This window comes from Patagioenas fasciata, chromosome 12 (genome assembly GCF_037038585.1).
Source record: "Patagioenas fasciata isolate bPatFas1 chromosome 12, bPatFas1.hap1, whole genome shotgun sequence".
Classification (NCBI taxonomy): domain Eukaryota; kingdom Metazoa; phylum Chordata; class Aves; order Columbiformes; family Columbidae; genus Patagioenas; species Patagioenas fasciata.
The window spans coordinates 12987569-13012862 of record NC_092531.1 but is presented as its reverse complement, the minus strand read 5'-3'; the positions used below and the strand labels follow the sequence as shown (position 1 = coordinate 13012862).

The 25294-nt window shown below is 45.0% G+C and overlaps 1 protein-coding gene across 5 annotated transcripts; it reads left to right on the top strand.

The window, feature by feature from the left end:
* The first annotated feature begins 250 nt into the window (after positions 1–250).
* On the top strand, positions 251–24234 carry TP53BP1 (tumor protein p53 binding protein 1). Of its 5 annotated transcripts, none has more exons than XM_065847076.2 (26): positions 251–528; positions 603–775; positions 1016–1086; positions 1736–1888; positions 2344–2425; positions 3180–3325; positions 4521–4641; positions 4970–5061; positions 6068–6270; positions 7260–8484; positions 10613–10732; positions 11348–11584; positions 12099–12156; positions 13304–13396; positions 14269–14755; positions 15723–15875; positions 17179–17471; positions 17799–17975; positions 18215–18633; positions 18756–18947; positions 19431–19634; positions 20185–20397; positions 21001–21095; positions 22083–22282; positions 23134–23279; positions 23870–24234. In XM_065847076.2, the coding sequence occupies exons 1-26, from the start codon at positions 355–357 to the stop codon at positions 24079–24081; spliced, it is 5739 nt and encodes a 1912-aa protein (XP_065703148.1). In that variant the 5' UTR covers positions 251–354; the 3' UTR covers positions 24082–24234. The 5 variants fall into 5 exon arrangements, with proteins under 5 accessions (XP_065703148.1, XP_065703150.1, XP_065703147.1 ...); XM_065847078.2 differs by having other exon boundaries at positions 1730–1888; positions 6071–6270; positions 23894–24234; XM_065847075.2 differs by having other exon boundaries at positions 1730–1888; positions 6071–6270.
* The last annotated feature ends 1060 nt before the right edge of the window (positions 24235–25294 follow it).

Below are 25294 nucleotides of genomic sequence, written 5' to 3'. Positions count from 1 at the left end.
GGCACATTTGCTGCTTCTAGTCTTCGGGTACCTCACTATCCTCCAGGAATTCTGGAAGGTAACTGTTAATACTTTGTGTTAATACTCTGCCGGGGCTGCCCTGTGTCCCCCAGGTCCCCCCCGGCAGGAAACGCGCCGAGACGGCTCCGGCCCCGCGGGGGCGCTCCCGCTGCGGAGCTGTGGGGGAGAGGCGGTGTCCCCCTGGTAACGGCGCCGGCGCGCGGGGCGGGCCGGTCACGCGCCGCCAATCGGCGCGCGGCAAGATGGCGGCCGCGGGAAGCGTGGCGCCGTGAGGCGGCCAGGTCGGGCGGTGAGGGGGCTGCGCCGGGCGTCCCGCCTGCCGCGGGGCGCTGCATGGAGCGCGGCCTCAGCCAGCTGGACCCCGGCTTCTCGCAGCAGGACACGCCCCGCCTGATCGTGGAGGACTCGCAGCCCGAGAGCGCGGGCGCGGCGGGGGACGCGGAGCAGGCCTGCCTGGACGTGCTGGCCCACCGGCTGCCGGCGCGGCGCGGCCCGAGCCCTGTGCTGGTGAGCGCCCGGCGCGGAGGCGGCGCGGCCCGACCCGGCCCTGACCTGACGCGGCCCGTGCGTCTGTCTTGCAGGAGATCGTCCGCGGGGCTGCCGGCAGCCGGGCAGCCGCGGGGGGCGGTGCGGCTCGAGAGCGACCAGCAGGTAAGAGCCGCGCTGTGCTTGCAGAGCCGATGGAGGGCCCTGCCCGCCCGGACCCCGCGGGCCGCCGCGCTCAGGAGATGCCGCCGCCCGGCGGGGAGAGCAGGTGCGTGGACCGGGCCGCGGGGCCGCCTTCCCGGGCCTGGGGGGGCTCTCGCCCTGTGGAAGCGCGGTTGGGCGCCGGGGACCGGCTGAGAACACGGGGCGGTGCGGGCAGCGGCCGCGCCCGTCCCGCTGCAGCGCCGAAGCCCGCGGGGGTGGCGCAGCCCGGGCCGGGGGCGCTACTCGGGGCTGGGGGGATGGAGTGGAAATCCCGGAGCGATGTGAACTGGCCTTTCTCTTGCAGTGCCCTTGCTAAAGCTGGGGGCGGAGCTGAAGGTGATGATGAGGACCGGCCTGCCTCGCCCTGTGTGGAAGGTAACGGCTCCATTCCAAGGTTTCTTCTCAGGGCTGCGAATCTGATCAGCTGTCTGTGTAGTTTTGCAGTTCAGCTGCTTCACTTGTCTCACTAGGCGTTGTGCCGGTTATAATGGGTGAGAGACTGGTGCCTTTTTCTGGAAGGTGATCTGTATGCTTTGGTGTTTGAAAAAAATAAAGATGATGAATTCATATAATTTTTAACAAGGATCTTGGAGGCAGGGAATGGCTGAGAAGAGACATGGATGCATCATGACCATTAAGAGATGGAGCCTTTTTATGGCAGAGTAAAGAACTCCTGGCATAGTGGTTGTTGTCATCAAAGGGCTTTCAGGCACAGGGTGTGTTATCAGGATTGTTTTCTCATGACGGAATCCAAATCTGCTGCAGTACCTAATGGCGTTACATAAGACTTTGCTGATTAACACTGGTTTCTGAGTTAATGGCCACTGTCTCAGTTCTGTTACTGTATCTTTAATTAGTATAGCTGAGATCAGAGTCTGTTATTCAGATTTTCAGCAATGGCCTGAATACTTTTCTTGTTAGAGGGTGGATATTTTGCCCTTGTAAAGTGACAGATGGCCCTTTTATTTTTTTTTTTTTTTTAGGGGTATATATGTTAGTTATGGGTATTTGTTGTTAGATACAGGCATGTCACAGCTGCATTTTGAAGCTCTAGAGCTCTCACAGAGCCAGGACTTGGAGAGTGACTTCGTGCCCAATGAAGGAGACACGAGGCACCAGTTTCACTCTGGAGCTGCTGTCCCTGCTTCCAGGCTTGTGAAGAACGATACTAAGCATGGTAAGTGAAAATCATCTCAGCTGTCCTTTTGTTACTCTGTCAGTTCTCTTTGGTTTCTTTAAATGATAGATGTTAAATTTCTTTGTCAGAAAATACAGTATTAGTAGTTTTAAAAAATGAGTTCACAGCTCATTGGTAGTTGAAAATAATTTTGCCTTCTCTTTCCTTTCAGCTAGTTCATTAATTTTCTTGTACCCATCCAAGTGTTGTTGATGATTCTTGCATGTCTCCTTCCTAGTTTGTTTCCAGAATATTCAGAAAATCTGATATTGAATTTTCTCCCTGGTAAAAACTTCATCCTGTCCTTTTTTATTGTTGTTTTTATCATTGATAGATCAAGATTATTTTTTTCATGTCCAGCTTGCGTGAGTTACAGAACTACACTTTCTTCTCTTTATATGTTAATGCAGGTGGCCAAGTAAGAACTTTCTTTTTTTTCCCCTCTTTCTTGCTAGAACCGTGTGGGGACAGCAGAGAAACTGCCTCCAGTGCAGCAGCACGTGCTGCTGTGGAAGACCAGCCAGAGGAGTCTGAAAGGTAAAACAGTCCCTGTTCTTGGTAGGTCTCTTGCTGACATTCTGGAAGTTATTTTATGTCTTTTTTTTTTTTTTTTTAACTAGATTTTTAGGCGTAGGAGAGTTCAGGCATCAACACAAAAGAGAAAAGTGAAGATGAAGTAGTGATGAGACCTTTTTGCAGTAGTGCTGACTAAGGAGTGTCAGACTCTTACACACAAAGATATCAATAGCTTTATTTTTAAGGGAGATTGCACTGGATAAAGTATACTAATAATTTTCTTAAATAACTGGAATATATTAAAAGTTATAATTCAGTTTAAGTCACATAAGTTATTTCAGAATAACTTAATTACTGCAACAGAGGCTTTGGCCTCACAGGAGAAACCCAGAGGCTGAGTGGTGGCTATTCCAGGATGCTTTTGAGTATTTACTATTATAGGTTTTATAGTTTTAATTATTTTTAAATGTGGAACTTCAGTTTGTTGAAAATTCTCTGTATATCTTTTATTGTCATATTCTGCCACAAAATAATATTAAAAAGGAGGTTAAACAAAATTCCTAGAATCCACATTGAAAAGAACAGTAGAATGATCTTAATTTCCTTTAAGCATCACTTAGTTTTGTGAGGAGAGGTTTATCTTCATTTTAATCTTTTTTTTGTTCGTGTGGTATACACAGATTAACTCCTTTCATCTGTGCTGATACATCATCTGTACAATGTTGCAGTATTACTTCCAGTTTCTCAGGTCAGTGAACGTGTCTTGCTTTTCCAGGGCTCCGCAGGAAGCGGAGGAGCGTATTGAGAAACAAATGCCTGTCTGCAACCCCACTAAAACTGAGAAATCCCTTGATTCTGGCCATGAGGAGCTGGATATCTTGTCAACTCAGGAAGAGATGTTTCCTGAGAATAATGCAACAGGTAACAACAGACAAGCAGAGCCAAAAGGTCCATCCCAGAGATCACCATAATCTTCATCCCTACTTGATCTTTTTAGGCATGTAGTGTTTTAGAGTGAAGAGTGCTATGAATATTTTTCACATAATTTCTGCTAAAATCAAGGGGTGCTGTGCAAATGAAAGGCCATGAGCTCTTTCACTGTACCATGGAGCAATGCCTAAATGCCACTTCTTGTTAGAACAGTTACACTGGCTTGTTAAATACATTTAATTTCCTTTCCGTCTGTGCCCACTGAAGAACAAAACAAAAAAGCCCTTTTACCCTCTTTGGAAACTGGCAATAATAATACCTTTTGTAGAGACCCACAGTCTGAAGTGTGGATGAACAGTGCAGGCAGATATCGTTGGCTTTCTTATGCTGGGTACCTTTGGCAAAACATTCCACCTTGCTCCTCTGAACTGGCCTTCCTGTTGGGACAGGACAGGCCTCTGCAATCAAAATCTTTGTCCCACGATTTTGGTCAATCTTATTTGTCACCTACGTTAATGTTCCTTTTCTGTAAGAGAAGAAATTACATGAAATAAGATCAGGACCAGGTCATCACTGTATGTCTTGCTAGGATTATATCTCTGTCTGGTTTTAGTATCTGTAACTGAAAGGCTAATAAAGAAATAGGTTCTTGACAATCCTAATAGTGAAGGGCCTAGAAAAAGGCATTTTTGTCACACTTTATCAAGCATGAGCTAAATGAAGTCTCACTTTATGCCTAATGTTTAGTTTTAATGTGTGCACAACTGTGGCTCTACAAGTATGATCTTGTGTGTGAAGACTGAGTAGCAGCCCCTGCTCACAGTGGGCTCTCAGAAGAAACTTGCCTGGATTTGCATTCTGCTGCTGGATCAAATGTGCTGATACTGGAGCTATTGGGGACTTTTATTTTAAAATTCCCAAGTAGGAAGACTTGTACAGTCTGGCCTGATAAAAGTCTGTTTTGTAGGTACAAACTTATCTTTTCCATCTGAACTGTATTATACTCACATTTCACATCTTGAGTTTTGGCGTGTCGTCTTCCAGCATTGTGAGAAAATCAGCTTGTCCTTGCCTGCCGGAGAAGTAGCTGTGCAGTAGTATGAATATCATTCCTCAGAATTTTCCGATCAGCTTGGTTATTGGCCACATTTCTAATCCCGTTTCCTTTTGTTCCAAACCGCTGCAGAGAGTGACTGTGCGATAACCAGGGTGGAAGAGGGAAGTTCTCTGACGTGCACCCCTGCCCGCAGCCTGCACCTCCTGCAGCTCTCTGGACAGGGATCCCTTGTGCAGGAGAATCATTCGACGTAAGTAAAAAAATCCCCACATTATTGCAATAGCTTAATTGCAATACTGCATTTCCACCACTATTTATTAGAGGACTTGTGCTTGATTTTAAGCAATCAGTGCTTTAATTTTGCACTATGAGGGGGTCATGGCTTTATTTTGTGATGAAATGAACTAATGATTCCCATGGGGTCAATGGCTGTTTCTCAGGTCTCTTCCTAACGGATACGTGACACTCTCCTTTTATGAGAAGACTCATAACAAGCTGGAGCTACATTTGGGGAGAAGTTAATGCATTTTTGAATGATGTATGGTTGTCTTTTCCTTGTTCCTTTATTTGGTCTACAGTGTCTCTTCAGGCCTCGTTATTTCTCCTCCTGTTGCCTTTGGATCCAGTGCTCTTGTCCCCAGCAGTCCTACTGAACAGGAGCAAGCAGAAGGTAAAATTTTCTACTTACTGCTCTGTGGTTGTGTTTCTGTGCTCTCTGGTTTAGTCTGAGCATGCAGCCTTTTCAAAATCTGCTAAAATTATATTTAAAGAGTAAAACAGGACTTAGAACACTGAAAGAGATAGGTGAAAGGAGATCTATATTTTTGACTCGGATGCTGACGTGCCGTCAATATATCCTACGTAGCTGTCATAATTAGTACTGTCAGCTCGCTCCCCTTCATTTGAAAGATGGGCAATACTTTGTCTGCAATACAGATTGCTACTTGCAACTGTCCTCCATTCTTAGGGACAAACCGTGCTGGCTTCAAGCAGATATTTGTATGTACTCTTAGGGCAATAGAAAGGATAGAGGAGGACTGCATCGTAACAGTTGTTTTACCTTCACTTGGATGACTTACATGGTATTTTTAAAAGCTTTTGTGTGTTATATGTGTGTATTCTAGAATGTCATACCAAAAGAGGGATTATTCTATGTGATATCTTGATTCTTAAATGTTTTCTCTAAGCACCCATTCACCATCAGAGGCAAGATATCCATCCAGTCAGACTTTTAGTATAATACAAAATCACAATTCCTTTCTTTGAGATCCCTCTCACAGAATGTGAAAGAGTAATACTTTTAGAATAGATATTATGTTAGCTGGGGTCTGAATTTGATTGCATTTTAATAAAGATGGCAAAGAAAAAAACCTCAGATAAATGCTTTCTATAAATTTCAGATACCTTTTTCTAATTGTAGACGTTCAAGACCTGTAGCAAAATAGTTATGTGAATTCCTAACAAAACACTTTCCCCCCACTTAAAGATACAGATGTTTTTGTTGATTTTTTTTTAATTCTCCAGAAAGAATTTGGCTGGACAGAAGATTTTAGATTCACCCATAAAAGCATGAGGAAATTGCATGTGCCACTGAAGACAAGTCTTCTAATAGAACATTGGAAACTTTAGGTACAGCACAAAACTTTGCTAATGATGTATATTTTGCTCTTTGAAAGCAGCTGAGCAGATGGATCCCCCTGTCCCCCAGGAAGGAGGAGAGCTGCAGCAGCAGAGGGGGGATGCGCTGGGGGAGACAAGCATCCCCTGCCTCCCACCAGCACCACTGGTCCTGCCACAGGCTTCAACCCCCATGTCTCAGAGTGCACCGGCCTTCTCTCCTGGATTGTTACCGGTGCCGTCACAGCCGGAGTTCTCTCACGTAAGGGTTTATGTCGATGTGTTCTCCGAGGTTTTTATGCAGCTGGTGCAGAAGGTGTGTGTTGAGTCAGCCTCTGCTTCTGTGCTGAGCTTCCCTGTTAAGCTGGTTCGCATGAGCTTCCCCGTTCCCACAAGTCATGGTTATGTATTGATCATACTGTGTGGTGGTTTATCCTGCAGAGAAAATGTGGAACAGCTTAAGAGAGCATAGTGAATTACTGAATGTATAATTTGTTATCTTTTAAACTATGCTAGAAACCTTTTTTTGTGCTTTTTGTTTTTTTTTTTTTTCTCCTCTCATGAAGCTGTTTTGTGATAAAACATTTGTATTCTCCTATAAGGCTAGAATTAATTTACTGCATTTTTCGTGTTGCTTATCCTTACTATCTCGTGTTATCTTTGTGCTTTCTGATTCTGGAAGTTATTGCTATTCAAAGGGTTTTAACAGACAGTTGGTGGCTTTATAGCTTAATATTACAAATTTCATCACCTTAAGACAGAAAATAAAGGTTGTGCTAGAGACTCCAATAGTCAAAGCAGGGCCTCTCCTTAGCCAGCAGTGTCATGCTAGTATCATAGATTCCTGTGGAGAATCTTTCCAGAGCCCCTGGTTATTTGACTAAAAATAGCTACTAATTTGCCATACTTGCCCAGTACTTCATGGTTTGGTAGTGTGAGAGGGGTGCCAAGGGTTGTATCTGACTTTGCCACAGAGGTACTAAAAAGTAATGAGTGGTGATAATTTTTCTCAGCAAGAACAAGGCAATGATGACTCTCATAAATGGGGGGAAAAAAGTGTTGTGTTGTTTTGTGGTTGTTGGTTGCTGCTCTGTTTTTTGGTTTTTTTGAGTTTTTTTTGTTTTTTTAATCTATAGTTTTGTGGTGAGCTTGCTCTGCTCCATAATTCAGTGTAATGCTCTAGGAATAACAAATTAACAGTCCTACTTGGGATGCCCTGATGCTCCATGTCCCGCTTTTTTTTTGTTTTAGGATATCTTTGTTCCAACTCAGAGCCCTGAGAAGCAGCATGAAGGAGAAGAAAAAGCTGCTGCTGTAACCCCGTTGTGTTTAGCAGGACCCAGAGATGCTTTGTCAAAGATGTCCACAGGTGACTCTGTGTCAGAGCCCTCTGAGTCCTGCCAGCTGGTGCTTTCTGCGAGCGAATGCAGCCAGGTCACAAACCCAACGGTCAGCGCAGGCTCTCTGAGTGAAACCACACAGGTAGAGATCACTCCTGAACACAAGGCCTCGGACTTGAGACTCTGTTCTGTGGAGAATGACAACCTAAAACTCAGGCTGGATGCAGGTGATCAAGGCCTCTCTGAAAACTGTGAAAAAGCAAACAAGGAGGACTTGCAGACTGCAGGGAAGCCTGTGAGGCAGTTAGTTGGTGCAGATGTAGCAGGAGATGGGTCGTTGGCTCCTACAGCTCATCGGGAGATCGAGCATGTTTCTGGAAGTCAGGATGCTGCAGATCAGTCTGCGCTGCCTGGGATTCCACCACACACTCGAGGTAGAGAAGCACGATCTGGAGATAATCCATTGGAAGAGACTCCTGAACCTGAGGCAGTTCCTGAGACTCAGTGTGAAGAACAAGAAGAAAAACTGCAAGTAACAGAGAAGCAAATAAATGAAGATGGGTTCCTTGCTGATACAACGCTTTCTCAGAGATTTATTCTTGAAAATGAAGTAGAGTGTCATGAAGATATGGAAGTGGAATTTGCTGATGGTTCTTGTAAAAATAGCAAAAATTTGTCTGATCAGGCACAAGAATTAGAAAAAATCGAACCAGAAATCCAGGGAAAAGAAACTTCAAAAGATTGTACTTTTGATACTGGAGAGGCAAAGAGCGCAGATAAACTGTCCCTCAAGGCTGCTTTGGAAACCATACCACAGCTCAGTGAGGGTCTGTCCAAGCCTTCTGTAGGGGAGTTATTGGAACAGCACAACCATTTGTTTCCAAACTTGAAGAGAGAGGTTCCATCAGAAGCAATGTGTGCCAAAAAACATCCAGGTTGTTCAGAATTAGGACAGATAATGATAACTAGGAATCAGCCGCCACTTCAAGGGAAAGGGGTTGACATGCTGGTGACTCAGGAGGAGAATGAGATGCCAAAGGACAGGGAGGACGCTGTTAGGACAAGGGATCTGGAGCAAGAAGAGCAGATGCAGACACAGGAGGAGGCAGCTGCTGAATCTCCCAGTCCCTGCAGTGGTAAGTGGGTTTAGGTTGGTAGTTCACAGGTGTTTATTCTGAATAATATGCGGGATAGCTGTATGTAATCTGCAGTGTTTCAGGGAGCACTGATCTGGGGTGTGTTGAACAGCATCTCTTCAGAGCAGTACTGTAAGTGACTGTGTTACAAACATAACGTGCCTTCACCTTCTTCCCCTTTGTCACAGTCCTGCAGGCAGGGATGATGATAAGTCTTGTTCCTCAGACGCTCTCTGTTTTATGACAGAAACACAGAACAGCTTTGAAAACTCAGAATGTTGTGACCTTGACAAGGCTCAAGAGTTTTTGTAACTTTTTTTGTTTCCCAGAAACAACAACAGTGGAATCTTTGAAAGGAAAGGGTGTGTGGTACTCTGTACTTTCCCTCTTGTTCTCCTTACTGTGTTTTTTTTATTTTAAAATTTTTTCATCCTCAGAGGAGAATTTTCTTTGTGGAGATGTATAGAGCAGCTTTGAGATAGAAACGAATACAGCAAATTTATCTTGAGATTATTTTAAAGTAGAATGGCTTTTTACTCACATGTAAGCGGTGGCTTGGCAGGTATTGTCCTGATACATTGAAATCCCTTTAACATGCTGTGTGGTTATACAAGAAATGTGGGATGCTATATCTGAGTTTTGTGGAACTTTTGCCTCTTAGTTGGCTTTGTTTTCAAACATAGAGTTCTGTATTCCTCAAAAGAGAAAGATAACCATTGAATAGTATGGAACTGCCTGGTCAGAAGAAACTCAAGATACTGAAAAATAGAATGAAGGTGTTATATTACACTGTAAGATAAGAATCACAGGTAAATATTGATACCTTATTGAGAAAGTTACCTTTTTAACATTGCCTCAGGTGTGGCGAGAGTGATGATTCTTAATCTGAAAGACTTCTGGAAGTAAAGTTGTTTATTGTTTTCTAATGGGGTCATTTCGATATATCACAGCTAGATATGAAGTACCAATGGAGAAGAATGTATGTCATCAAGCTTTTGTCATGTCTGTTAAATAGTTGTGCTAGTGAGAGCAGAGCTAAGAAAGGGCTTTTTGGAAGAGAAGGCAAAACTTAAATGGAAGACGTGGAGTTCTTTGGGTGGTGGGTTTTGGGTTTTTTCCCCTCTGTTCTCCGTGCACAGGAAACAGTGGCATGCACTTCTGCTGGCCTTCTCAGCAGCTCTAGGTGTGGTGAGAGCCACGGTGTGTGTGCCACAGCCGGTGTGCTGTGACTGGTGTGCTGCATGCCATGCAGAGGCAGTGGGTAGGAGAGAACTGGAGCAGAGGGAGGAGCGCTGGAGCGGCCTAGCACTGCAGGCTGCCTACCAGGACCAGGGCATCACGTGCAGAGACATGGTGGGATGTCCCTGTCCCCCGGCAGGGAAGCAGTGACAGCTCTGCATCCCTCAGCCTGACACAGAGTTGGAGGCTCCTTTGTCCCTTCCATCAGGAGTGCAGTTCTGCGCTGTCCTGGTGGTTGCTGTCTGCGTCGTGCTGGGACGTTCAGCTCTCCCTATGAAAGTGTTACCCAAGCAAATGGAATTTTTTTTTCCCTCAGCATTAGCAAACTTGAGAGAGACAAAGTGGGCCAAAGAAAGACTTGGTCTTTTGATACTGAAAGATGGAAGATGTTATAGGATGGTGGTGGCTACCTGAACTGTATCTGTTGGCCTTCTGTCTAAGGCTGTTTGATGATAAAGCATAATTCTGGGTAAGTTTTGGATTATTAATTCAGGCAACACGTAGCTCTGCTAATTCACTTCTGTTCTAACCTTCATTTCTGTTTCTGGCCTCATCTCCCTTTTCTGTGGAAAATCCTGAGCCATTCTGAAAAAAGCTGCATTCTGTAAAGTCCTATTCATTTCTGGATATTTAGTCTCACTTTTATCTAGCACCTGGAGACAACTGTGTCAAGTTGACCACAGCCCACATTTTCACCAAGCGATTTTCAACACAAAAGGTGAGGAAGACCAGTCAGAGCAACTGTCCTGAAACTAGTGACTGCTCAGAGGGTTTTGTACAGGGCAGCACCAGGGTCACACTTTTCCCTGTTTCCACAGCACAGTGAACCTGTGTTTTTGGACCAAAGGAGTCCCCTAAAATGACTAATCCTGGTGTGCTCTGTCTTTAGGAACCCCGTTTCATTTTCCGGTGCCAAAGGAGGGAGATGTTGTTCAGCCCTTGGCCAACACAACGCCGCCTCTTCTGGGGCAGCTGAAGATGGGACCCCGTAGACACAGCACCCCGATTGGTGAGTTCCACCGAAGGGCTCTGGTCTGCAGTGGAAGCCTCTTCGTAAGCTTTTGATTCTTGATGCAGGATCTGATGGGAAAACTCAAACCTACCTTAGCAAAAAACATTGGTATTCCTTGGGGAGGGTTCATCCCTTTTCCATACTTCCCTTGCTATGTTCTCTCCTGAGTCTCTTCTGAAGGTATCTGCTCCCTGAGTCTGGAGTGGCATGGAACATGTCTTCCTTGCACTCATCTCATTCCCACACACAACTCCATTAAAGAATGTGGAAGACCCCTCTGAGTGGTGAAAGAGCTTAGACTAAAACAATCTTGTTTCCAGTATTCATCCTCCTTTAGCAAGATTTTCTCTGCTGGGTTCACAAAACAACACCCAACCGTTGCTGAATGAAAGCAAGCATGTATTTCTGCTTGGGTAACAGTAAAGTGTTCTGTTGCAAGCTGAGGATGAAACCTGTGCTACAGAACTTTGAGGCTTCAGAGCTCTAGGACTTTCCACTACTGCACTATTACTAATAACACATGCGATGGAGCATCTTCAGAACAGAACCCCAGCAGTGTGAATGACAGCAGCTACTTTTTGTTTTCCTTTTTTTTTGTTTTCTTGTCTTCAGTGGATGATAGCTGCCCAGACAGCACTATAGCGACTAGTGATGTTACAGCAGAGGGCACAATGGGGACCAATAATGTCACTGTGGAAAGTGCAATGGTATCAGCAGATGTGTCAGGAGTGTGCGAGAAAGGAGACTCTCTGGTGGTTCCTGAGGCTGATGCAAAACTCTCTCTGCGGATGAACCTTGTTACCCCTGTAAACGATGGGAGTGAGGAGTCCCTGCCATTCAGCTTGGAAAGTAAGAGGATGAAACATGCAGGTCCTGCTAGATATCAACCCTAACTCAAAACCTCTTTGTGACATTCCCCGAGATAGTCTGAGTGTTTGTAACTTTTCTCATTTTTCTTTTTGGGCAGTGTCACTTAGTTTTTCTGTTTCTGCAATGCTCTAAGCAAGGATGGAGTGAGAGGAGAGGCCTCTGTTGTGAAGGAAGTTCTTTCCAGCAGACTGAAAATTGTGGTGTATAGCGGCAAAGTCACAAGATAGGAACTGAAGTTTGATTATATTAGGAGGGAAAAGATTTTAAAAGTAAAATCTGAACAAAAAGGTTTGTCTGTGTTTTAATCAGAACAGTCACGTTTGCTCTAATAGTCTAAAACTTGCAGAAACTTAGGGCCATGCTGAGAAGTTTGACGGGGAGGTCCAGGCACCCTCTGTCTGCGTTACTCAGCCTCTCTCTTTCCTGAGTTTGGGGCACGGGGAAAGGGCAGGAGAGTGACAGGTGACACTGAAATCCTTTCGTCTCGTTTCAGAGCCTGCAACCAGCGACAGGAAAGATGGATCTGCTGCTGCTGCCGGGGCTGTTGCCAGGTAACGACTTGTTGCTGTGCACAGTTAATATGAAGGTCCAGGTAGATCCTTCTTCCGCTTGTTACCAGGAGCAGGTTAAAAAAAAAAGAAAATGAGACGTAGAAGCAGGGAACTCTTTTAGCAGTAGCCACAACATTAACTCTTTGGCTTTTGCACCAATCTTTAAGTACATGGGCAAGGTCAGTGCCACACCTGGTCTTTCACTACAGGCTTTGTGCTTCCTACTAATGTCAGCATTTTGCCTCCTTCTGATTGCAGTCAAAGCAGAAATTCATGTCTTCAGCAGTCTGGAATGCAATATCCACCTCCTAAATTTCAAATACGTGGTTTCCTGCTTACTGTCCTCATTGTGCAGTTTTCTGCGAAGAATTGCTTGGGATTTCTGAAAGAGAATTCTGGTTTTGATATGAAGCTGATTGAAACATAGCTGTGTCACTGATACACTGAAATCACAGTTTAACGTGTTGACCGAAGCAGAAGTTACTCCCTTGGTCTCTTGATTTATGTGTATCTCTCTTACCTCACATTTAAGGCCTTACTTGATTTCTAGCTGTTGGGGAGTATGGTTTGTATGGTTTGAAGCAGTGAGAAAACTTTGAAATAAGCTCAGAGTCTCTTGTCCCAGGATTGCGTGTGAGATGGAAGTCACGGCTCAGTGCTGAGGAGGGGTGGCAGTCATTCCTCACCGCTGGAGGATGAGCTGCCTTTGTAGGTACATGTTGAACTTGGTCTCTCAGGGTCTGCTTCATGACTGCCATTCCCAATACTTCGCAGTGTCATGAAAATCCTGAGAAGTAACCATAAACATCTGTGTGCCCTGCTGGGTATGAGGGGCAGTAGGTGGTGACAATCCTGATGCCACTGTGGTTTTCCACACTGCATTTTCTGGAATCATTACATTGCTCTTGGCTGTTAGGGTGTCTGCAGAAATGACAAATGCTTCTGCAATTGCAGTTTGTTTCTTGACCTCTGAGGCTGACCACCATACTCGTTCTGTGACCGTCTAGGTCAACAGGCTCAGTACCAGTTGTTGTGTTCCCAAGGGGCTGGGGAACTCTTGTTTTGCTGTATAAGGGATTTTCTCACTCCCTGATGCTTTTTTGTTTGTTTGTTTGTTTGTTTGTTTGTTTTAAATCTGCACTGCTAGCTCCCAGAACGCATCATCTGTGTTTAGTCGTGTCTGTGAAGTTCGTCGAGAGGATGAGGCCAGAGGTCATGCTCTTTCCGCTTCTCCATTTAGGTAACTCCTCACAGTCTTTGCCTGCCAGTCCTGGTTGGATTTATATGCACATGTGCATTTTCTACATCAAAGAAATTGCACTAAGTCATTGTCTTTGGGTGACTTAGAAGGTTGGGGACAACAGGGTAAGTATGATAAGTACTGTACGTTTGTACCTCACATGGTCATCAGACTTACCTTTTGGCTGAGCAGCAATGCAATTCCAGCTGGCTAATGTGCTTCAGTAAAACCTGGGGCTTGAGAGAACTGAGATCATACTTGCAGCTGTTTAAATATATTTTCTTTCTCCTCCTTCGAGATCTTCTGAACTACTGTGTTTGTTATTGTTTCTGCTCTTGTCTCTTTTCCAAGTCCATCAATTTTTGCTGTCTTTGGTTGCTTTGAAAAGGACTGTCCTGCTGCATATCTTACGGTGATGAGGGTGCTGACTGGAGGACCAGCTGTAGAAATATGCTTCTTCAGAGTTAGCCACTCTGTCTTTGGATGGGGCAGTGAGGTCCTGGTCTATGGAGAAACAGTAACCCGTATTTCAGGAGTACTGAACAGTTACACTAAAGACCATAATCAATAGGGAGTTGCAATGCTGGGTGTTGTGCTGACAAAAGGGCACTGCAGACAGTCGCTCCTCTAAGCCCAATGTGTGCCTCTAGGAAGGCTCAGCATATGATCCTGTGTAGTACCTGATAGCACATCTGACCGGGCAGACAAGTTCTAGCGAAAACATTAGACAGCATTTGTGTTTATGCTCCTGCCTCTTCTTGCTAGGTGTGATTTCCAGTTTCAAGCAAGTAGTGCTTTCAATTGAGTGGCAGCATATTGGTTGTTTGCTTTTTTTAATCAATAATTTTGATCTGTGTATAACTGATTTGCAGGGGGAATCTGTTTGTTTTTTCTGGCACTCATGAAGGTGCTGAATTACATAAAAATCCCAGTGGCTTGCAGTACAAGGCAACTGACGGTGGTGGACGTGTCGTGGTTTCTTGGAGGCCACAGCAGGACTGCGATCAACAGCCTGGTGCAGAGGATGAGGAGTCTGTGGAGACTGGTACCCTGAGCACTCAGACAGAGGAAGAGAGAAGAATGCAGAAGAAACTAAGTAAGGCTGTTAAGACTGATGAAAGCCAAGAGAGGAGGGCAAACACCAGGAATAAAGGGATCCAAACTGCAGCAGACTGTCTTTTTACCCCAACAACTGTTACAACAGCAACACAAACCTCAGAAGAAACCTGTAGGCAGGTGGAAGTGGGAACCAGTATGTCTGGGCAAAGACCCGGGCGGCAAGATGCTGGTGTCCAAACCGAGAGTGGGGAGAAGCTCGTTAACGCCTCTGCCGAGGACACGGACTCTCTGCACAGCCAGGTGGGGTAAAGCTGCCTGGATTTAATGTTACTGGTTTAGAACGGTAAGGTATCCCTTCAGCCAGTACATTCACTAACAGTAGGTTCTCTCTCAAAAAAAGCCAAGAGACTACTCTAAAATGTTAATGTCGCAAGCTTTCCTGTGTCAGCTGTACACAGCTGCTAAGGCAGCAATACTTAGTGGGCAGCGTAAGTTTGGGAAGTAAATGTCTCCATATTTATTTTCTGGAAAACTATGACAAAGTTTGGTTCCTTGTGTTTTTGTTTGTTTGTTTTTTGTGTCTAGATGTAATTAATACTGTAAAAAAAAAAATCACTTTTTGCTGGATGAGGATGGGAGTTGCAGGACATTTTGAGTGAAGGGCTTGGTGCCTTTGTTTGGCACCAGCCAATGTCTGACAGCTTGTTCTGCCGCTCCATCCGATGTCCACGGGTAAACACAGGAGGGGAGAGCTTCAGAGAAATGTTCGAACAAGATTAATAACTTTGAATTAGTATTTCAGAAAGTATTGCATACTTAAGAAAAATCATTGCCTTGCAGTTACAACTTGTATATTGTGAACACAATGACCAGAAAAATAGTTTTTTCTAAACTTGAGCTAAGAATAGTGTGTCCTCAGGGAAACAGGAGATGAACAGGGCCATAAATATGCAGTGCAACATCAGTGTGGTATGTCTGAGTCCACTGAATGAAAGACTATCAGAAACCATGCTAAGCAAGTTTGCTTTTTCCTCCTTGCACTGCTGTGATTTCCCTTCTTCTACCCATTAGCAAGTCAGCAAAATGTGTTCGGTTCTCCCTTGTTTAGGTTCTCTTGCGTTCTGATTTGTAACAAGATGCTGAAAGGTTCCCTACTCCAGTACTTGAATGTGTAAGGAGAAACTGTACCGCAGAGATGGCTCTACCCAGAAGTGATTTGCTTTTTATTGTGGAATGTCTTGGTTTTAATTTGCCCTGCTTATTACAGGGAGAGGAGGAATTTAACGTTCTTCACCCACCCAAAGGCCGAGTGCAGCATCGCCACACGCGAACTATTCGTGAAGTGCGCACTGTTGTTACGCGGATTACGACAGATGTTTACTACATAAATGGTGCAGAGGTGGAACGGAAAGTAGTTGAGGTAGGTTCCTGCTTTCAGGGATAAATGTAATGATATGTTTGCTGAAAAATAAAGTTAATTAAATTAAAAGATGATGTGTTGTGGCTGCAGAAAATGAGTGAACAAGTCAGCATGGTGTGATGACAGTGTGCAAACATGCAGACCATTAGTGCATGATGAAACCTGGTGCTGTTGTGTTTCACGCTTGTTACAGGATTCTGAAGACACACTGATTTTTTTTTTTTTTTTCCCTTCCCAAAGAACTGGACGGAAGACTTTATTATGTGTGTCCAACTGTTTTAAAATTTTGGGGGTTTTGTCAGAATAGATATCAGAATGGGCAGAAATTCTGTTAGTAAGCAAAAATAACTTCTGCCTGTAAAATTGAACTATATGAGGTAGTTTAGCCTGTTTTGTAGCTCAGTATCATTTTAAACTACACTCTTGAGTCCTGTGGACCAGATTCTATAAGAGGTCTACAAAAAGCAAGTTAAAAACAAACAAAAAACCTGAAGTCTATTGTTAGCACACTTGTGTTGATGTATATTCATTCGTTAATTGGAAAATCTTTAGGGAATCTCAAAAGATAGCTGCCAAATGCTGATTTGATGTGCATGGTAATGATATCATCCTGCTGGCGATAAAATGTTACTGCTATTCTATTATAAAAGTATATAACTTAAGAGTCTTGTGCTGTGTTGCTATAATGAGAAATGACACAGAAGGATAAATCAGTGCAAAGCTTATACTTTCACGCCTGATACTGCACATGAAACTGCTTATTGTAACATTAAAATAGAGAATTAAGTGTCCTGAAATGTGCTTACATAGGTTGTGCAATCACAATCATATAACCATTTCCAGTTTATCTACCAACATTGGAAATCACTATTTTGTAGATACATATTTTTATATCCATAAAACTGTAGTGGCTCCAGAGGACCAGCTGTCTGAAACTGGTCTTGGACTTCAGTAACCGGAGGCTGCTGGTGTCTCCTGGAGATGTTGCACTCTCAGACTCATGAAGGGTGGGAATTATTCAAAGCCAGACTAATTTGACACCAACCAAACTTTGTCCTGTTGACTGGTTTCTTAAAGTGACTTCTCTGTACAGAGCAGCAGTGAGTGCTGTGAGAGACACTGTCTGCCATTGATCTAGCCAGACTTGGATCTGCTGAGCTGTCTTCAGTTTCACTAATGTGCTCTCACCTTGGCTGTGCTTTTCCCTTGTGGTTGTAGAGCTTCCATCGAGCAAATGCATCAGAGCTTCCATTGAGCAAATGCATCATCCTTGACAAACCTTTTTTTAATTTTTCCTTTCAAGGAAACTGAGGGGCCTGTGGTGGAGTGCCAGGAGTCTGAGACTGACACATCCTCCTCTAGAACTGCAGTGGGCTCCTCACTGACCTCCGGGGACCTCGGTGATGTCAGCTCCTTCTCATCCAAGGCCTCAAGCCTCCACCGCACATCCAGCGGAGCCAGCAGTGGTCACTCTGCCACGCACAGCAGCAGCAGCAGCTCAGGGCGAGGAACTGGAGCTGTCAAGGGGAAAGTGTGTGGGACAGAACCTGGAGAGTTTGCTTTACCCATTGGCAAAGGCGTCTTAGGAAAATTAAGGTATGTGCAGAGCCTTGGGATGGGAAGAACAGATATTTTGCAGAAGTGAACAGTTAGCTTGAGCGTAGTGCAGAGCAGGGTAGACCCTAAATCAGTTCTTTTCTGGGAAGGATCTTGGCTTGACCAACAGAAATAAGGAGATAGTCCTTGCTTTCGCATCTGTTCTTCCTAAATAAATACTTTGTTTCTGTGCGAGGCATTGCTTTGTGTAAGCTCTTAGCAATGATGAGGCAGGCTTCTTGACCAGTATTGAGATCACAGATAAAATGGGGGGGATCCTAATGGCTGCCTTCTCTTTTCAGAAAAATTAACTCATAAATTCTCCAGCCCTAGGAAAGGAGCTGGTCAGCCAGTGTCTCCAGTCCGTGCTAGCCAGCCAGGGGCGCTGCCCTGTGAGGAAGAGGAGGACTCTGTGCCTGGTGCTCGCCAGGGAGGCAGAGCACCCGGGACTCCTCGGGGGCGAGGCAGAAGAGGCCGCCCACCATCTCGAACAGCAGCAACAAGGTACCCTGGAAAAAAGAGACTATAACTTTAGTTTATTGCTAAGAAAGAAAATGGGGAGCTGCTGTCTTCATGTGACAGAAGAAGGAGTACTGGTTATTTCAGGAGATGGGTTTTGGTGATAGCATGTAGCACTTGTAAGCATCTTGCCCAAATATTCTTTGTTTAGTAACTTTTTCCTGAACTTTCTGTGAGTGCTTTTCTCTTTCTTCCTTCTGGGACTGCTTTTCTCTTTTCTGCAGAGATTCAGCTGGACTGCCAAGTGTGGAGGATCTCTCAACTACACCATCAGCTGAGGATAAATCATTTACTCATTCAGTTCGCCTGCCAGAGGGAGGGGAGAAATCTGACGCTTCTGGCTTCTGTGCCTTACGTAGTGACTCTCCAGAAATCCCATTACAAGTGGTGACTGGTCCTTCAGACGGTGCAGACTCATCCTCTGGGAGCAGCTTTGTAGGCCTTAGGGTTGTAGCAAAGTGGTCCTCAAATGGGTACTTCTATTCTGGGATGATTACCCAAGATGTTGGGGCAGGAAAGTACAAGCTGCTTTTTGATGATGGATATGAATGTGATGTGCTAGGAAAAGATATTTTACTCTGTGATCCCATCCCGCTGGAGACGGAGGTGACCGCACTCTCAGAGGATGAGTACTTTAGTGCAGGTAGGAGTGGTGCCTGAGCTCCATCGAGGGTTTTCTGAGTTGCTGAATACAGTGGGAGATGGGTGCTTGTCCAGGAGGACGAGGAGCCAGAGCATAACGGGTGTTACCTGCTGTCTCATCAGGTGTGGTGAAGGGACACCGCAAGGAGTCTGGAGAGCTGTACTATTGCATTGAGAAAGAAGGCCAGAGGAAGTGGTATAAACGAATGGCTGTTATCCTCTCTCTGGAACAAGGCAATAAGCTCCGGGAACAGTTTGGGCTGGGTCCTTACGAACCTGTCACCCCTCTGACAAAAGCAGCTGACATCAGTCTGGGTAAGGGAGGTGCTGTTCAGCTCCTGGCTGTGCTGTTCTGTGTCCCGTGCCTTTGACATGCATCTAGTTCCTGATACAAATTACTGATGCGTAAATCTTTCTCGGTATTCAACAGTGCTTTTGGTACTTAACTTTGTAGTGGGATCTTTGCTTTGTGTCCTGCTCAGAGACTTAGTGGTGTTATCTGGTTTGTGGAGAGTGTTCTGCTTCTAGGACCGCAATGCTTGCTGTGCTCCTTCTCACTTGGTGCATGGCTGCTGTGGTACAAACTCTTCAGCAGCACTGGGAGGAAAAGGGACAGGCAGGATATGGAAGGAAGATACCAAAGTGAGAGATCTGTTTTCTTGCTCTTCTCTGTCAGAGGGTGGTCGTGTGCACCTTCACACTACTGTTGAGTTTAGCCACCTCTGTACAGATATGTAGGGTGGAAGCTTGTGAAGTTCAGTGACAGCCAGTGACTAATCTCTGCATACTGTATTACAGATAATCTTGTGGAGGGGAAGCGGAAGCGGCGCGGTAACCTTGGTTCTCCCAGCACTTCCAGCAGCAGCACAACTCCCACTCGCAAAGGGCACGAGAGCCCACGCGTCCCACCTGGCACGCTGTCTGGGAAAAGGAAACTCGTTGCTTCTGAAGATGAGAGATCCCCAGCTAAACGTGGCCGCAAGTCAGCAACGATAAAGCCTGGTGAAAACCCTTTTTTCTGCTCTTAAACTTGGGTTCAGCTATTTTTTTTCTGTAATTGATCTTTCCACTTCCCATTAGCAAAAAGTAGATGAGATTGCCTGTTTGCCCTGCAGGTTTAAAGACTGATTGTCCCTGGATGCATTCAGCAGCCAGAGACATTTTTAGCATAGTTTGAGTACTTACCTGCCATCTTTTCAGTTGTACCTTTTAGAAATGTTCTGACCTTAATGTTGTGATTTGCCTCTCTCTTATCTGTTTAGTCAGTCCTGTAATGTCTACCTGTTAAATGGACCCTTCATAGCCCTGGCTGGTGTTTCAGGATAGCCTGGGGAACATTGTCCCATTAGTGACTCAGAGTTTGATTTGAAGATTCTTTGCAACCAGAAGAGTAAAAGATCCCAACCGATCCTAGCATAATCCTAACACAATCCTGACTGCCTCCCTCTGTCTCCTCCACTGCAATAACTGAAGTTGAACGTATCCCAGATCTTACCCATGGTCTTTGTGCTGAGCCTGACTTGTGAGACTCACGGCGCATCTGTCTCTGCAGGGACTGTGAGAGCTGAGGAGTCTGTAAGCATCCATGAAGGTGTAGATGCTGTAGATGCCCCAGTCCTGGAGGACCAGCATGGACCCCTGCCCCATAATAAGACCCTCTTTTTGGGCTATGCCTTTCTCCTCACCATGGCAACACCCAGTGACAAATTGGTCAATCACCAGAAGCCATCAGATGGTCCTGCAGGGAGCAGTGAGGAGGAAGAAGGTGAGGCAAACCTTACCCATTGCATTTCCAAGTGGAATGCTGTGGCTTTAAGAAAAATGCTGGATGCTGTCTGATCAGGCATTTGTGTGAGTGCTTGTTTTACCGTTTTGCTCTTCAATCCTTTGCAGAAAAGACCTAAGACTCAGTCTTTGTTTTAGAGAATTTACAGCCTGAAATGTGGCAAAGATGAATGATGGTCATAGGGGCAAGTTAAGAAACATATGAAAACTGCTGAGAACTGTGGTGTCAGAATAGTATGAGAAGGGTGACTTTGAGACATAAAGGATCGTGCTGGAAACACAGTACTTGAAAGCCTGGATGGGTTGCTCCAGTTTGCCTTTGCTAGGGTCACATTTCACACAGTGAGCTGCAGCATGAACAGATGATAAGGTGCTCACTTGGCTTGTTTGGCCAGTGCTGCACTTCACTTTCTGCTGCCCTTTTTTTTTTTTTTTGACTCTTTCAAGGGTATTTTCTAGATATTCTTGCAAGAAGGGCTAAGATCCATGACTGGAGTGGATAAGGGCTCTGTAGACTTGAGGACCTTACGGACATAAGCAGATAAATTATAGCCAGAAAATGAACTTTCTGTTTTTGGTGTAGAATTTTTAGAGATGACTCCGTATGACAAACATTACATAGCACAGCAGCTGCGAGCAGGAGCTGGCTATATCCTGGAAGACTTCAATGAAACACAGGTAAGGGCTTGCTTACTAATCTAGAATGATAGTCATCGAATAGCTGAGATGGGAAAGAATTTCTGTAGCTGATCTTGTCTACCCCCTGCTGAAGGCAAGGTCAAACAGAACAGAATGCTTAGGTCCTTGTCCAGTTGGGGTTTGAGTATCCTCAGGGATGGAAACTCCACAGCCGCTCTGGACAGCCCATCCCGTGTTTGACCACTTCCAATTTAAAAAAAAAAAAAAAGGAAATAAAATGAAATGAAATGGAATTTCCAGTGTTTCATTTTGTACCTGTTGCTTCATGTCTGCTTAGTGGGTAACACTGAGAAGAGTCTGGCTCATGTTCTGTATACTTTCCTATCATCAGGAATATGCATTGATAAGACCACCCAAGCCTTCCCTTCTGGAGCTGAAATAAGCTCAGCTCTCAGTGTCTCCAACCACCTGAACATCCCAGTGGCCCTTGGCTGGGCCTGTCCCAGTGTATTGTGTGTTTGTGCTGCAAACCTGGGCTGGATGCAGCACTGCAGGTGTGCTCTCCCCACAGCTCTGTGCCTGGGAACACTTAGAGGCAGAGCTCTTCATTTGCCAGCTTTAGTTGGGTAACTCATCTCATTTAGTGTCACTTTTACTTATATTTAGATTTTTGATAGAGAGGGTAAAGTGTTCTTTGAGCATCTTGCCTGAGGATGCAGAGTCTTCTGTGGTGAGTTACTGAGTCTCAAACTAGAAGATGAATCTTGTCCTTTGTCTGAACTGGAAGAGACAGTTATGGTACAAAAACTACTAGACAGAGCTTTTGCCTGTGAAATGCATAGTGTGGAATAGGTGGTTCTTGTAGGTTCTCCTGATTTCAGAGTTTACCTAATTCACCTTTCAAATAATATGGATGTGAAAGTCAGGGTGTCAGTTGTTTTCTTTAGAGTGTTTAGCAGCAGGATAACTTCTGGGTGTTTTTTCAAGCACTGTCTTCTGTTTACATGTCTTTTTATCTCCCTCAAGTGTAATGCAGCATATCAGTGTCTCTTAATTGCGGACCAGCATTGTCGAACTCGGAAATACTTGCTGTGCCTTGCCAGAGGGATCCCTTGTGTGTCTCATGTCTGGGTCCGTGACAGCTGTCATGCTAACCAGCTTCAAAATTTTCGGAATTACCTCTTGCCAGCTGGTTATAGCCTTCAGGAGCAAAAATTGCTAGAATGGTAAGTGCCAAATAGCTGTGATCTGAGTCCACAGACCAAGGGTTTAATCGGAGACAATTGTTTACACTTCGGAGGCTCTTGAATACTACAACTATTGGAGGTGTCCCTAGTGCTGGTCCCCATCCTTTCCATTTTGTATAGGAGCAGCACTTCCACTTCTTTCCTTGGATTTACAGTCACCTCTAAAGCTGAGGTACATTTGGGTGCCATATACGCAAAAAAGTCTCCTGGGAAGTAAGAAAGATGTCAGTCTCCTCATGAGGAAGATGGAATTCAGGGAAGGCTTCCCACACACTTGGCTGACTTCTGTAATTGCTCAGAAATTACCTGGATAAAGGAGAGCAATACTGCTGCAATTTCCTTTTCCTTTGGTACGTTGTGAGCCAGCTGCTGCATTTTCTGTGGAGTCTAGTCCAGGAGGTCTCGTCTGAGAGAACAGTTGTCAGGTCAGGCTCCTCAGGCAAGGTGAGGGGTGGACAAAAGCAGTTTGTAAATCTTCATGGGCTCTTGGGCAGGAGCCCAATGCCTGCACACTCAGCCCTGTCCAAGTGGAGGCATTTTGGATATGCACAGAAAAGGTGGTTCAAGATTAAGGAGGAACCTAGCCTTGCTTTGGATTTAGGCCGCTGCACACACACGCCACCAATTGTCTAGCTCTCTTCTACTATCTATAAACAGAGCATATTTGTTCCAAATATTTCAGGAGGGGTGGTAAGACAGGTCATGGTACACAAGGTATTCAAAGAACCAATATGAGAGCCAGTCAGCTGACTAGAAGTAGATAATGGTCCTCAAAGTCTTAAACTACTGGGTATTCTCAGCAGTCTGCATTTCTCTTCTTTGTTCTACAGGCACCCACGAGAAAACCCATTCTATAACCTGAAGGTTCTCCTGGTGTCAGACCAGCAGCAGAACTTCTTGGATCTGTGGTCTGAAATCCTCATGACGGGGGGAGCAGCATGTGTTAAACAGCATTGCTCAAATGCTCACAACAAAGGTACTCACTGGCCAGTTTCTCAGGGCTAGTAGTTGGGAATCCCTTGCCCCTGTGGTCTCTAGTATGGTTTGAAACCTTTTAGGATGGCTTACTAGGTTGTCTGTAAGCACAAAGGAGGGCACAGTGCAGGTGCTAGCTCTGCTTGAATGTAATCAAAGATTACATCTAGAAAACCTGCTTTCCAGTGGAGATGCTGCAGCCATTCAGGACATGAGCAAGCAGCTTCCAGTCTATGTTGAAAGGGAGGAATAAGCAAGAGTTGCTCCTGGACCTTCTGTAGGCCACTAAAATTGTGCTTTCTTGTCCTCCTGAGCTCATCTGTCCCTCCCATTCCGTATGGTTGTGGGCCCCAGGACTCACAGCCTGAGGTCTCATGGTTTCTAGTCCTGCCTGTAGTGCTGGCTGCTGGTATTCTGTTCACTTATATCTGGACTAGAGAGAATCTTTTACTTGCAAGGTGCAGTGTTGCTGTAGAGCTTGTCTTGGCTTTTACAAAGAGAATTCACTGGCTAGGAATGAGAGGACACGAGATTTATAATGGTGAAACACTGATCTGCTGCAGAGATCATTTTTCTTTTTCCACCTGACAGATGCCTGTCTTTCCTCCTGTGCAGATATTGCTTTGGGTGTTTATGACGTGGTGGTGACTGATTTTTCCTGCCCAGCTGGTGTCTTGAAGTGTGCAGAAGCTTTACGGCTGCCTGTTGTCTCGCAAGAGTGGGTGATCCAGAGCCTGATTGCTGGGGAGAGAGTAGGCTACAAGCAGCATCCAAAATACAAACACGACTATGTCTCCAACTGAACTGAAACTTTGCCCTGCTGTCCCACTGTTGTGCAGACTGTGTTTTAACCAGGTTTTAAATGTTTGTGTAATTGGACAGTGTGCATGGATTACTGTATATAGTTTTATCTGCTGGACTTTTATGATGAAATAAACGTTCAATCTCTTGTGGTAGCTACTTGGACTCCTTATTTATCTAAACTGATTCCAGGGGTGTGCCTCCAGAGGAGGGCAGAGAGAAAAAAAATGCTTTCATTTCTGTGAACTAAATAGCACTAATATTCTACTTTCAGAAAGGCTGACCTCGACACAAAGTCAATTATAAATGAAGGGAAATGTGTTCTCAACCAGGAGCCTGTGTTTGTGAAATACCCTGTGACCCAGCTCAGGGCAGCGGCAGCAAGAGCACTTCTGTTTGTTTGTTCTCCAGCTTGCTGTTATTTTCTATGAATTTCATCAAGATGTTGCTAAAGTGACTGGTAAGAATTTCTAGGATGAAGTGCCATTTTGTTTTGGCTACCTTTTTTTTTTTCCTGCTGTTGTGACTATATCGGTATTGACCTGCCTTAGTGCAGACATGAGGACCTGGGACAACTCCAGTGCTGGGACACTGAGGGACAGAGTACCTGAAGTGCTGAGCACCCCTGTCTAAATGTGAGGAGATAACAGAGTAAATAATGTCCTGAGCTGCTGCATTCACAGCCAGGCACTTTATCTTAGCAGTCAACTAGTGTAAAGACCAAGCCCAGGTTTGACAGCCCAGGCCACCATCCAGCCCAACTTCAGGTTCCTGCTGCAGAAGCATCAGTTTTTCTTGGTGGGTATTTTTTCCCTCATCATTTCGTAGCTCAGTCATGTTCTGACTCTGTTGGTCTGTAAATCCCACATCCAAGCTTCAACACCCTTTCTCCAGTGTTTGAGATTTTTTTTTTCATGGTCATAGGATTTTTAACTTTGTGTCAGGCACAGTCCTACCGCGAACACCTGTAGTGCACTGAAGATGCAACACCTTACACTCACTGTCTGTTGTCACTGTGCCTTTCTGAGTGAGCAGAGGATTTCTCTTTCCCCTTCAGCCCTGGGACTGTAACTGTCTCGAGAGCTGCAGCTTCAGACATTGAAAACACCGATCCTTGGAGGGGAAGGCTGGTTTCCTGGCAGCCTTTGTGTTCAAACTGGGAAAGACTAAGGAATCTTAGTAACATGCAAGAAATTCCTGCCAGATACCACTCTT

Bases quoted from the DNA above. Each gene is read 5' to 3' on its own strand.
- TP53BP1 (XM_065847073.2), top strand. From the start codon at position 355: ATGGAGCGCGGCCTCAGCCAGCTGGACCCCGGCTTCTCGCAGCAGGAC. The intron at 529-602 runs GTGAGCGCCCGG...TCTGTCTTGCAG, and splicing joins GCGGCCCGAGCCCTGTGCTG to GAGATCGTCCGCGGGGCTGC. The intron at 19,635-20,184 runs GTGAAAACCCTT...CTGTCTCTGCAG, and splicing joins GTCAGCAACGATAAAGCCTG to GGACTGTGAGAGCTGAGGAG.